General features: G+C 32.9%; 1 protein-coding gene across 1 annotated transcript in view; it reads left to right on the top strand.

Moving 5' to 3' along the window:
- The first annotated feature begins 419 nt into the window (after positions 1-419).
- Positions 420-15600, top strand: part of LOC143236408 (uncharacterized) — a 74542-nt gene continuing 59361 nt past the window's right edge. Inside the window, exons 1-6 of the mRNA XM_076474671.1 lie at positions 420-694; positions 7694-7815; positions 14050-14520; positions 14733-14883; positions 15068-15246; positions 15359-15494. Coding sequence (XP_076330786.1) covers positions 655-694; positions 7694-7815; positions 14050-14520; positions 14733-14883; positions 15068-15246; positions 15359-15494 — 1099 coding nt within the window. The 5' untranslated portion in view covers positions 420-654. The remainder of the gene's footprint in view (positions 695-7693; positions 7816-14049; positions 14521-14732; positions 14884-15067; positions 15247-15358; positions 15495-15600) is intronic.

Here is a 15600-nt window from a genome sequence, read left to right as displayed (position 1 = left end):
ACTTTGGTTACTGTGGAGAATATTAGTAATGAAGTAAAATAGTTTTAACAATAACTTTAATTAATTAATATTGTGTTGATTTAAAAATATAAATTAATAAAATATTTTTATATCGTTTTAATTATTTCTCAGTTAAATACAAAATTTCGATCTTTATGAGTTTGGTTGAAATAAATATTGACATCAGGTTATTAATAAATATATGAAACCTTTTTTATACGACATATAAAACTTAACCTAGTAAGTTTCTGGATTTATTTTTAATTTCGATTTATTGTATGTAACGTTGTTTTATTAGAAATGAATGATTATAGGTTTTAGTTTCCAGGTTTGAAATTAGTTATAGATATGCTTTATACGTATGTAACTATAATTTTGTCTTTCACTGTAAAACAGGCGACTTTCACTACCTTTAATATTGCCTAATATACGAAAGATTAACAATAACCACTTCTAGAGAATACAGGCGTAAAGAATGCGTTTTCTGATATTGTTGTCCTGACAACATGAGATGTTTGTACCGTTACCAGGGGAACATCCTGAAATTCTTGACGCAGTTAATTTTCAAAACACGTCAAAGTATTTCTCTCGTCAATAGACAGTCAAGGAGTCAGACACATCACGAGGGCCGCTTCCTGTAGCCCAGGAATTACAATGTCAAATGTCCGAAACCTCTTTACCTTAGTCTACTTGGGTAAGTAATGGACAGAGTAAGACATATGTATATATCAGTGTTGGAATAAAGAACAAAGAATCAGATAATATATTTCTTAAAGAAGTAAATCTCCGAAGTATTAAGTTTCTGACGGAAAGACAGCTTTTAAAACAAAACTTTTCTTTGTCACAAATTAATTTTATAAAGGGTTTACACTTTGTGAATTATGTTTGTATACTAGTAAGTATAAGCTTATTATATATAGTAATATAATCATTTAAAACTATCTTAACATAACTGTTCAGGCGAATTTACTTTTCCATAGGTCTTACTTGACATTACACAAACATTCAGATCAATTATCAAAACTGACAGTTGAAGGTGAGATACATACGAACACATATATAAATATATACATCTATAATCATTCACAAAGTGTTTAAATTAACATTTTTTTAAGTTATAACCACATTCACTAAGTACAAGTCACATGAAGGTAAAATATATAAGAATCTAACAATGAAACTTACATAGATTCTTAAGTATAAAACATGATGAAAGGGAGGTTTAGTACAGCAACAAACTAAAATAAAGGTACGTATTTTAAACACGCCTTCTGACATCAGTAATCAAGATACGTATTTTAAACACACCTTCTGACATCAGTAGTCAAGATACGTATTTTAAACATACCTCTGACATCAGTAGTCAAGATACGTATTTTAAACACACCTTCTGACATCAATAGTCAAGATACGTATTTTAAACACACCTTCTGACATCAGTAGTCAAGATACGTATTTTAAACATACCTCTGACATCAGTAGTCAAGATACGTATTTTAAACACACCTTCTGACATCAGTAGTCAAGATACGTATTTTAAACACACCTTCTGACATCAGTAGTCAAGATACGTATTTTAAACACATCTTCTGATATCAGTAATCAAGGTAACTATTTTAAACACATCTTTTAATATCAGTAATCAAGGTAACTATTTTAAACACATCTTCTGATATCAGTAATCAAGGTAACTATTTTAAACACATCTTTTAATATCAGTAATCAAGGTAACTATTTTAAACACATCTTCTGATATCAGTAATCAAGGTAACTATTTTAAACACACCTTCTGACATCAGTAGTCAAGGTAACTATTTTAAACACATCTTCTGACATCAGTAGTCAAGGTAACTATTTTAAACACATCTTCTGATATCAGTAATCAAGGTAACTATTTTAAACACATCTTCTGATATCAGTAATCAAGGTAACTATTTTAAACACATCTTTTAATATCAGTAATCAAGGTAAGTATTTTATACACATCTTTTAATATCAGTAATCAAGGTAAGTATTTTATACACATCTTCTGATATCAGTAGTCAAGATACGTATTTTAAACACACCTTCTGACATCAATAGTCAATATACGTATTTTAAACACACCTTCTGACATCAGTAGTCAATATACGTATTTTAAACACACCTTCTGACATCAGTAGTCAAGATACGTATTTTAAACATACCTCTGACATCAGTAGTCAAGATACGTATTTTAAACACACCTTCTGACATCAGTAGTCAAGATAAGTATTTTAAACACACCTTCTGACATCAGTAGTCAAGATAAGTATTTTAAACACGTCTTCTGATATCAGTAGTCAAGATAAGTATTTTAAACACGTCTTCTGATATCACTAATCAAGATAAGTATTTTAAACACATCTTCATAGACAATAATCAAAGTTCGTATTTTAAACATACTTTTTCAATGAGAAATGAAGAGACGTATTTTAAACACACCTTCTTGAATTAGAAATCAAGTGAGGTATTTAATCACACCTGACATCAATGATGAAGATACGTGACCTCATCTTCTTAAACCATAATCAAGAGACGAATTTTAATCACACCTTCTTAAATCAGTAATCAAGAGACGTGTTTTAAACACACCTTTTTAAATCAGTAATCAAGATACGTATTTTAAAGAATCCTTCTTAAATCAGTAACCAATATACGTATTTTAAATACACCTTCTTAAATCAGTAATCATGATAAGTTTTTTAAACACACAATCTTACAGTAGTAATCCATATATGTATTTCAACACACTTTTTTCAATAAGAAATGAAGAGACGTGTTTTAAACACACTTTCTTTAATCAGTATTCAAGACACTAGTTTAAACACAGTTTTTTAAATTAGCAATCAAGCTACGTATTTTAAACACATCTTCTTAAATGAGTTATAAAGATACGTATTTTATACACACCTTCTTCAATCAGAAATCAAGTGACGTATTTTAATCAACTTTCTAACCTAAGTAATGAAGACATGTGAACTTACCTTCTTAAACCAGTAATTAAGAGACGTATATTAAACAGATCTTCTTAAATCAGTAATCAAGATAAGTATTTTGAACACACCTACTGACGGTAGTCATCCATATACGTATTTTAAACACACCTTCTAATATCAATAATCACTATAAGTAATTTAAACACATCTTCTTAAATCAGTAATCAAAGAACATATTTTAAACACACCTTCTAATATCAGTAATCACTGTAAGTAATTTAAACACTTCTTCTTAAATCAGTAATCAAGGAACGTATTTTAAACACATTTTGATATCAGTAATCAAGATGCGTCTATTAAACAGACCTTTTTAAATCAATAATCAAGATAAGTATTTTAAATATACCTTCTGACGGTAGTAATCCATATACGTATTTTAAACACACCTTCTAATAACAGTAATCAGTATACATAATTTAAACACACCTTGTGATATCAGTAATAAGAAACCTATTTTAAACAAACCTTCTAACAGTAGTAATCCATATACTATTTTAAACACACCTTCTAATAACAGTAATCAGTATACATAATTTAAACACACCTTGTGATATCAGTAATAAGAAACCTATTTTAAACAAACCTTCTAACAGTAGTAATCCATATACTATTTTAAACAATTTCTGACATCAGAAATCAATGTACTTATTTTAAACACAATTTATTAAGTCAGTAATCAAGAGACGTATTTTAACACATCTTCTGATATCAGTAATGAAGGTAAGTATTTTAAACACACCTTCTCGGATCAGGAATCAAGAGACGTGACCTCACCTTCTAAAACCAGTAATTAATAGAAGTAGTTTAAGCACACCTTCTGATATCAGTAATCAAGATACGTATTTTAAAGACACCTTTTGACAGTAGTAATCCATATACGTATTTTGAACACGTTCTTAAAGCAGTAATCAAGATACGTATTTTGAACACGTTCTTAAAGCAGTAATCAAGATACGTATTTTAAACACTTTCTGACATCAGAAATCAAGGTACGTATTTTAAACACTTTCTGACATCAGAAATCAAGGTACGTATATTAAAAACACTTTCTTAAGTCAGTCAGTAATCAAGACACGTATTTTAAACACACATTCCTAAATGAATAATCAAGGTACATATTTTAAACACACCTTCTGATATCAGTAATCAAGATATGTATTTCAAACACATCTTTTTAAATCAATAATCAATAGGCGTATTTTATATACACCTTTTTCCAGTAATCAAGGTACGTTTTATAAACATACCTTCTTGGATCAGTAATCAAGAGACTACTTTAAACACACTTTCTTAACTCAGTTTCCATGAGACGTATTTTAAACACACTTAATTGAATCAGTAATCAAAAGACGTATTTTAAACACACTTAATTGAATCAGTAATCAAAAGACGTATTTTAAACACACCTTTCTTAAGGAGTAATCAAGGTACGTATTTCAAACACACCTTCTGATATCAGTAATAAAGTTAGGTATTTTTAACTTTTTTAAATCACAAATGAAGAGACGTACTTTAAACACACCTTCTCAAATAAGTAATCGAAAAACGTGATTTGAACACACCTTCCTAAATCAGTAATCAAGAGACGTGTTTTAAACACTTCTTCTTAAATAGGTAATCAAAGTACATATTTTAAACAAACCTACCTAATCAGTAATCAAGGTACGTAATTTAAACACACCATCTTCAATGAGTAATCAACATACGTATTTTAAACACCCCTTCTCGGATCACGGATCAACAGACGTATTTTAATCACACCTTCTGACATCTGTAATCAAGATACCTATTTTAAACAAACCTTCTGACAGTAGTAATCCATATACGTATTCTCAACACACCTTTTTAAATCAGTAATTAAAATAAGTATTTTAATCACACCTTCTGACATCAATAATCAAGATACCTATTTTAAACAAACCTTCTGACAGTAGTAATCCATATACGTATTTTCAACACACCTTTTTAAATCAGTAATTAAGATAAGTATTTTAAACACATCTTCTGATGTCAATAAAAGAGATACGTATTTTAATTACACATTCTTAAATCAATAATCAAGATGAGTATTTTTAACACATTCTGATGTCAGTAATTAAGATGAGTATTTTTAACATCTTCTGATATCAGTAATCAAGAGACGTATTTAATCACACCTTAAATAAGTAATCAAGATACGTATTTTAAACACACTTTCTGACATCAGAAATCAAGGTACGTATATTAAACACACTTTCTTAAGTCAGTAATGAAGATACATATTTTAAACACACCTTCTTATACAGTAATCAAAGTACGTATTGTAAAACTTTTGAATGAAAATGAAGAGACGTATTTTAAACACATCTTCTTAAACAAGTTATCAGGATACGTATTTTATACACACCTTCTTGAATCAGGAAACAAGAGACGTATTTCAATCACATATTCTGGCATCTGTAATCAAGATACCTATTTTAAACACACCTTCTGACACTAGTAATCTATATACGTATTTTCAACATACCTTTTTAAATCGGTAATTAAGATAAGTATTTTAAACACACCTTCTGATATTAGTAATCAAAATACGTATTTTAAACACACCTAGTGATATGACTAAACAAGATACGTATTTTAAAGACACCTTCTTATACCAGTAATCAAGGTACATATTTTCAACATATCTTCTGAAACGAGTAATCAAGGTACGTGCTATAAACATACCTTCTTGGATCAGGAATCAAGTGAGGTATTTTAATATATATGTATTTTGAACACATCTTTTGATATCAGTATTTAATATTCGTATTTCAAACACACCTTCTGAAGTCAGTAATACATATATGTATTTTGAACATCTTCTGATATCAGTAACCAAAAGATGTATTTAAACACACATTAAATCAGTAATCAAGATGCGTTTTGAAACACACCTTCTGATATCATTAATCAAGATACGTATTTTAAGCACACCTTCTGATATCATTAATCAAGATACGTATTTTAAGCACACCTTCTGATATCAGTAATGATGGTACTTATATGAAACACACTTTCTTAAATCAGTAATGAAGATACGTATTTTAAACACACCTTTTTAAATCAGTATCGAAGAGGCTATTTTAAACACACCTTTTAAATCAGTAAACAGGAGACGTATTTTATACCTACCTTCTTAAGTTAACTATAAATATACGTATTTTATCAGTTCATAATTAAGTTACGTGACAGATAACAATGATAAACCAGCTGCTACTTTGTTTACATCATAAGTCCATCAATGGGATAGCAATAAGTGTATGAATTCACGTCGTTAAAATAAGCGGTTCCATTTTCCTCTGTTGACACAGGAGATAGCCCGCTGTAGATATGCTATAAGAAAACAGAAACAATGAAATCCGATGAACGTCACTAAGATTGGAGTTTGAGTGAAAGTAAATAATGAAAAATGAAACTATCAGAAAACAAATAGTTAAATAGGATAAGGTGAGATAGATATTGGAAGCCATTTTTATATATAGCTTAAACTGTGACATATCCCGAACAATATAATGATGTTTATCATTTATTTAAACAAAATTACTTTCACTGGTTGTTTGCAATTAAGCATACAGCTACACAACTGGCGAGCCACCTACCAGGGGTATCGAAACCCGGATTCCAGTGTTGTAATTTAAATTTGCAAATTAAAAAGATTTCTCTCTGTGTGAAGCCTGGTTTGTTATTTCTTAAGATTCTTTGACATTTCTTTTTTGACCTGTTCATGTGATCGTGACAGTTTTAACAGTTCTATATTTACGTTCGTGATCGAACGTCACCATGCATGTGATGTACAATTTTCCACTTTAACTTCTCCAGTGAGTTTAACCGCGCGCTGTTTCCTTGAATAAAACCGACTCGATAAAATAACTATGTGTACCACAGTCACCTAGAAACCTGGAATACGGAGAACACGTTGTAAACAATTTCTTTCCAGGAAATATCAGTTTTCAAAAAGAATTAATTTATTAAATAAGTTATACATTGTTCTGGAAAAATCTAATCTTATAAGGAAGTTACTTTGTAGTAATGTGACGTTATACACACACATTATTTATTATGTTTGTTATTCCACACACGCATGTATTTATTATACTTGATGTTCTAAACACACACACATGTATTTATTATACTTGATATTCTACACACATACGTATTTATTATACTTGATGTTCTACACACACACACATGTATTTATTATACTTGATATTTTACACACACATGTATTTATTTTACTTGATGTTCTACATACACCGATGTATTTATTATATTTGATGTTCCAGACACACACATGTATTTATTATAGTTGATATTCTATACACACATGTATGTATTACACTTGATGTTCTACATGATTTGTTTAACTATTTGTTTGAATGATATTTTAGACAATTTTAATATTTGTAGTATTCTGGTTTTACTCGACTTCTGCGTCTTTTGATCTGAAGAAATTCTCAGTACAAAAGTCAAACAGACGCAAACATTTAAAGTCGAAACTCCAGAGAGTGTTTTAAATAATGTTAATATGATTCATAATCACTGTTAGTTATGTGTTTTTTTTTTAATTTACTGTCCTATTTTCGTGTTCTTAATATGATGATTGCTTCATGCTCTTTCAACGTTTAGAAACAACTCGTATCACATTGCTATTACAGGTCTAGCCGTTTCTGTCATATTAACTTTATTGGTTCATGCTTCAATCGCTCCCAGTGAAACAACCGAAAATAACTCAGATCTCGGATTTCCTGAACTTCCTCCACCTTGCCCAACCATTCAAGTAAGCAAATACCTTTTAAGCCTAAGTTTGTTTCTTCTAATTTACATTTTATTAGAAACAATACTTCCGCAAACACCCTTACTGTGAGAGACGATAATCTGCTGCGTGATAATCATCTCGAAATTGGTTAAGAGGAAACAATAGATGTATATATTTATCCCGGCATGGCATGGTGGTTAAGGCACTCGACTCGTAATACGAGCATTGCGGGTTCGAATCTCCATCGCACCATACTTGTTCACCCTTTTAGAAGTGGGGCGTTATAAAGTAAGGGTGAATCCCACTATTCGTTAGTAAAGAGCAACCCAAGAGTTGGCAACTCGTGGGTGGTGATGACTACCTCCCTTCCCTCTACCCTTAGACTGCTAAATTAGGGTCGGCCAGCGCAGATAGCCCTTGTGTAGCTTTGCGCGAAATTCAAACTAAATATATATGTTTAGAACAAAAGTTATTTTTCTTCCTACGATTAATTAATTATTTTCGTGTTACTTTATATTTAACTGTTCTAATCATTTCCATCCCTTTTAACTTTCAGTTTATGCATGACTTTTGACAACTGTGAAAGTATATTTACTCGTTAAACTATTTTATTCACGTTCGCATTTTTTTTGTCACAAAACTTATTCCCCAACAACTCAGCAGTAAGTACGAATTCCTATAAGTGTAAAAACTGAGTTTAGATACCCGTGGTGGATACATCGCAGATAGCCCATTCTGTAGCTTCACTGTTATCAACAAAATGGTAACCGAGGTAAAATTTCAATGCTTTCTTTGAAACGCCACAGAAGCTTTTTTTCTCTCTTTGGAATAAGATAAAAACTTTTCTAATAATCTAGCGACATTCTATTTCTGGTTTAATTTCTCGTTTCTACGACTTCAGTGTCTTTCAAATCACACTTGTTTTTGTCTGCCAAAATTAAACACCAGAAACACTCAATTATTGTTTGTTTTTGAATTTCGCGCAAATCTACACGAGGGCTATCTGTGCTAGCCGTCATTAATTTAGTAGTGTAAGACTAGAGAGAAGGCAACTAGTCATCACCACCCACCGCCAGCTCTTGGGCTATTCTTTTACCAACGAATAGTGGGATTGACTGTCACATATAATGCCCCACGGCTGAAAGGACGAGCATGTTTGGTGCGACGGGGATTTGAATCCACGACCCTCAGATTACGAGTCGAATGCCTTAACTCACCTGGCCATGCCGGGCCTAAATTAATTATTATTTTCAGTATGTGTCGTGTGTTTTACTATGGTGTTTTAAGGTTGTACAAACATGTTTTTTTTTACATGTAAGTGAAATATTTCATTTACGTTGGTTGAAATAACCAAAAACTGTATGCTATTTTGTCATTGTTATTATGCAATAGCAGAATTAGAAAAAAAATCACTTACTTACTGACTTTATTGCAAAAATATATCAAAAGCAAAGTGTTTATTATTTATCTACGTGTTTAAGGTTTTGTACAACCCTAATCTGTTAATAAGTATTATAGAACAAAAACTAGTTGTATGGAAGTGTTCTGTTCGAAGAATAAACAAAACCAAAACTATAAGTGACAAATACTATTATTTCATGCTTTTAAAGTTCATATGGCATGCTCTATTGTAGGCTACAGAATACATAATTCTTCTCGTGATTCATAGCATGCGCACATTTTACTGACGTTACGATCGTACAAATTTAAGTTTTAAGCGCCCTTTAGGTGACGTCATTTTAGTATCTACTGACTGACTGACTGACAGACAACAAACTACTATATATTTGTGCGAGTGGCTAAAACAGGTCACTCTTAGCCAGCATCGGACTCCATTTCGGGGAAATAAATAAACATAAAATAATTTATTATCTTAGTGACGACAAGCGTACTAACATTGATAATGGTATAAATAGCCCATTGTCAATCAATTGTTAGCTTGTTTTAAGTGTCTGTTGTGTTTTGAGAGAATTAAGTGCTTGCTAAACACGTTACTTAGTTATAAAAGTAGGTTTCGATCGCATAACACGTGATTGGTTTTACTTGATTTGTCTCTTTACCTGTCTGTTGTTAGGTGTCTAAACTGTGTCATTGAGTCGAAGGTGCTTTAAAGTCGATATTGGTGATCAACGGAAATTAAAATACATCTACATTACTTCATTTAAATAATTATAGATAGCTAGAGGGTGGGGGTACTGGTAGGATTCGAACTCTACATGTTAAAGAGGATAGCCTTAGGTAGATAAGAATATCGGAGAAAAATGTGAGAAACTCACCTGTAAACAACTGTCGTATTTTAAAACTGAGACCTTAGTTTATCTTGCAGGGAAACGTTAATAAATATAGTAGACTCCGAGGTCTTTTTTGTCAGTTCTAAGAACTGATGTAGCTTTTCTTTTGTAAACTTGTTACGCAGGGTGTTTTTGTCAATGTACACTATAACACTACCAGATTCCGGGATGTTTCACTTTGAGAAGTAAATGTCACTAGGGTCTCACTTTTAAATGGGTAATACTACCTAATGACAGGAATACTGTTTGTCCACACTAAGTAACCTTCTTACCCCATTCTTCAACACATCACTAGCACTATACCCCATTCTTCAGCACATCACTAACATTATACCCCATTCTTCAGCACATCACTAACATTATACCCCATTCTTCAACACATCACTAACATTATACCCCATTCTTCAACACATCACTAACATTATACCCCATTCTTCAACACATCACTAACATTATACCCCATTCTTCAGCACATCATTAACATTATACCCCATTCTTCAGCACATCACTAACATTATACCCCATTCTTCAGCACATCACTAACATTATACCCCATTCTTCAGCACATCATTAACACTATACCCCATTCTTCAGCACATCACTAACACTATACCCCATTATTCAGCACATCACTAACATTATACCCCATTATTCAGCACATCACTAACATTATACCCCATTCTTCAGCACATCACTAACATTATACCCCATTCTTCAGCACATCACTAACATTATACCCCATTCTTCAGCACATCATTAACATTATACCCCATTCTTCAGCACATCATTAACATTATACCCCATTCTTCAGCACATCACTAACACTATACCCCATTCTTCAACACATCACTAACATTATGCCCCGTTCTTCAACACATCACTAACATTATGCCCCGTTGTTCAACACATCACTAACATTATGCCTTCGTTCTTCAGCACATCGTTAACGTTATGCCCCGTTCTTCAGCACATCACTAACATTATATCCCATTCTTCAGCACATCACTAACATTATACCCCATTCTTCAGCACATCATTAACACTATACCCCATTCTTCAGCACATCACTAACACTATACCCCATTATTCAGCACATCACTAACATTATACCCCATTATTCAGCACATCACTAACATTATACCCCATTCTTCAGCACATCATTAACATTATACCCCATTCTTCAGCACATCACTAACACTATACCCCATTATTCAACACATCATTAACATTACTCCCCATTATTCAACACATCATTAACATTATTCCCCATCCTTCATCACATTATCTACATGAGCTACATGAGGGCTATCTCTGTTAATTGTTCCTAATTTTAAAATAATAGAGTTACTCTTATGATGCATCCATGGGGAGTAACCGAATAAGAAACACAGAATCTCAGATCACAGACGGATAGAAAGAACATCACCAATACAGGCCAACATCACCTCTCATCAACTGGGGAAAGAACTTTAACAAGACAGGCCAACATCACCTCTCATCAGTTAGAGAAAGAACATTACCAATACAGGCCAACATCACCTCTCATTAGTTAGAGAAAGAACATTACCAATACAGGTTAACATCACCTCTCATCAGTTAGAGAAAGAACATTACCAATACAGGCCAACATCACCTCTCATCAACTGAGGAAAGAACTTTAACAAGACAGGCCAACATCACCTCTCATCAACTGTGGAAAGAACTTTAACAAGACAGGCCAACATCACCTCTCATCAACTGTGGAAAGAACTTTAACAAGACAGGCCAACATCACCTCTCATCAACTGTGGAAAGAACTTTAACAAGACAGGCCAACACCATCCTCATCAGTTTGGGAAAGAACTATACCAAGACAGGCCAATACCACTCTCATCAGTAAAGGAAAGAACTATACCAAGACAGGCCAACATTACTCTCTTCAAATAAGGAAATGACTTTACCAAGACAGGCCAACACCATCATTATCAGTTAGGGAAAGAACTATACCAAGACAGGCCAATACCACCCTCATCAGTAAAGGGAAGAAGTATACCAAGACAGGCCAACATTACCCTCTTCAAGTAAGGAAATGACTTTACCAAGACAGACCAACACCACCCTTATTAGTGAAGAACCGTACAAAGAGAGGCCAATACCACCCTCATCAGTAAAGAATCTTACTAAGATTGGCCAACAGATAACAGTTTGTTTGGTTTTCCTCAGAGTTATTTACCAGTACCATTAAGTGCGAGGGTAATTTTATGACATCAGGCCACGAACCATGAATTCTTTAATTCACAAATTGAGAACAAACATTATACTACAAATATCATTATCGTTTTAGAAACTCTTTCACCTTTGTTCTTCATTCCCAAATTGCGAGTTTTGGTACTGAACGATAACTATTTTGTTCAGTTACTTGTGGGAAACTAATGATAGATCTAAACTTCTTTCCTGTCTCTGATAGTGAATATGAAATAGACAGATTAAGGGAAATAAGTGTACAGTTGACGAGGTCTTTATCATACATTTTACATCCATTAGTAATTTCTATTCCCATAACAACGGAATTGAAGCTGGCTTTTGCTACTGTAATGCCAGTCAATAACACAGTGTTCGATTTTATAAAGACAAGCTTCGTGAAGGTGTTGGCTAGAATCAGGCAGATTTTACTCCATTAAAACTTTTCATAGAAATCAGAGTATTCAAAGAAATGTGTCATTAATTGTTTATTTCCTAATAAACACAACAAGTAAATAGTTTAAACATTTCATTTAACGCAACCACATTACAAATAGTGTTATCTCTCAGGTCACATATCATTAGTTCTTTTTCTGACAAGGTTATATATACTTGACAGTATTATCTAACAGGTTACGTATCATTAGTTCTTATTCTGACAAGGCTATATATACTTGACAGTATTATCTAACAGGTTACGTATCATTAGTTCTTATTCTGACAAGGCTATATATACTTGACAGTATTATCTAACAGGTTACGTATCATTAGTTCTTATTCTGACAAAGTTATATATCCTTTACACTGTTATCTCTCAGGTTACGTATCATTAGTTCTTGTTTTGACAAAGTTATATATCCTTTACACTGTTATCTCTCAGGTTACGTATCACTAGTTCTTGTTCTGACAAGGTTATATATCCTTTACACTGTTATCTCTTAGGTTACGTATCATTAGTTCTTGTTCTGACAAAGTTATATATCCTTTACACTGTTATCTCTCAGGTTACGTATCATTAGTTCTTGTTCTGACAAGGTTATATATCCTTTACACTGTTATCTCTTAGGTTACGTATCATTAGTTCTTGTTCTGACAAGGTTATATATCCTTTACACTGTTATCTCTCAGGTTACGTATCATTAGTTCTTGTTCTGACAAGTTTATATATCCTTTACACTGTTATCTCTCAGGTTACGTATCATTAGTTCTTGTTCTGACAAGGTTATATATCCTTTACACTGTTATTTCTCAGGTTACGTATCATTAGTTCTTGTTCTGACAAGGTTATATATCCTTTACACTGTTATCTCTCAGGTTACGTATCATTAGTTCTTGTTCTGACAAGGTTATATATCCTTTACACTGTTATCTCTCAGGTTACGTATCATTAGTTCTTGTTCTGACAAGGTTATATATCCTTTACACTGTTATCTCTCAGGTTACGTATCATTAGTTCTTGTTCTGACAAGTTTATATATCCTTTACACTGTTATCTCTCAGGTTACGTATCATTAGTTCTTGTTCTGACAAGGTTATATATCCTTTACACTGTTATCTCTCAGGTTACGTATCATTAGTTCTTGTTCAAACAATATGATTTATCATTGTTTCGTTCATTCTAAATGGTGCGTTCATTGGTTTACTATAAGTCGCAATGAAGCTCACTTTAAAATACTAATTTGATACACAAACAGTTTTCCGTGTTTCATAACTAACTTGGAATGTTTTTTTTCTGCACACTCAGTGTGACCCTGACGGAAAGTGTGCCGAGATATGTTCTTCCTATCCTTATTATCCCTGGATCAGTGAGAATGGAACAATTACTTGTCCCCTTGGATATTACTTCTGTGTTGAGACAGAAGACTGTGCAGTATGTCGAAATAAGAAGAAAGGTTCGTCTTGCTCCCCTGGGGCGGCCTATTGTTTGGATCAATGTCCGTCAGGTCTCGTGTTCTGTGAAGATCGACAGACCTGTCTGCCATCTTGTACAGACACTGCTCTTTGTGCTCCTGAAGAAATATTTTGCCCCAGGTTCCAAGCTTGTTCCAACGTGTCAGAATGTTTCAGAAACGAGTCGTCGTGTAACATTATATTAAATATAACAACGACGTCAACCCCGATATTTTGCTTCAATAGAAATATTTGCCCGCAAAATTCTACTTGTTGTCCAAGCGACGAATTGGCCATCTGTATCACGGATTCCGGCGTTCCTCTGGTGAGTTGCTAAGAAACTATTATACAGCTGTTCTTGCTTCGCAACTCGAGGTCTATCATTAGACCAACGGGATTGACAGTATTAAATAGAACAAAGGACTGTGGAAATCTAAAATTTTTATTTTATAATTAAGATCATATCCTCATAATATTTTTGAAACTTGAATCAATTTAGAGCCAACCGTATCAATTTTGTATGTTTACTTTGCACAGAACAAATCTGAAGTGCCAGTTCCTATAGAAGCCAGGTTCACGGACACACTGGATGCAGTGGATATTTCTTTTACGACCGCATTAACTCCTCAGGGTCCAATCAACTGTTTTAGAGTATTCGACCAGTTCAGTTTAAATCTGTTTGGTCAAGGTACGATAGCTAATAGCGTTCTGGAAGTAATAGTTTAAAACAAGTGACTGCTGTATTGTTGATGATTTTTGCATGAATTGAATAAAATTCGAGTTTTTAATTTCAATAGAATACAAATAATTTATTTTAATAGATTTCAAGTTATTTATTTTAATAAAATTACGTTAATTATCATGAAATACAGGCCCGTCCTGTGTAAGTATAGCCGACACCATGATTGTCTATCTCGGAGAAGAACCTGCTTTATCATTCAGTAATATACTGACCCTGCGGACTGGTAACGACATGTATAATCGAGACAAATCATCAGAAAAAGGATTTGAGGCTACTGGAATGATCAGAGTAGAAAATGCTGTTAGTCCGGTAAGTTTAAATTAAACACATTTTAGTACCTGTAACTTTATAATAAGACGTGTATGTATTTCAACTGTTTAGAAATTCATGTCGAAATAAAGTAAATTCTGTCTTCGTGCAGTTTACTCCATACTTTGAACTGTTCGGTCCGAGTGAAGTCTGTGGAGGAACCATAAATATTACCGTGACTGACGTCACAGCTGACGCATGTCATGAAATGGATTACTTCAGCAGTATCTTCCCGACAGATACTTCAGGTAACATTTGTTTGTGTGTTAAACATATGTGACACTTTAGGTAACACTTGCTTGTGTGTTAAACATACGTGACACTCCAGATAACATCTGTTTGTGTGTTAACATA

The sequence above is a fragment of the Tachypleus tridentatus genome, chromosome 13 (assembly GCF_004210375.1).
Source record: "Tachypleus tridentatus isolate NWPU-2018 chromosome 13, ASM421037v1, whole genome shotgun sequence".
In the NCBI taxonomy this organism is placed as follows: domain Eukaryota; kingdom Metazoa; phylum Arthropoda; class Merostomata; order Xiphosura; family Limulidae; genus Tachypleus; species Tachypleus tridentatus.
This window is presented reverse-complemented; position numbering and strand designations above follow the sequence as displayed.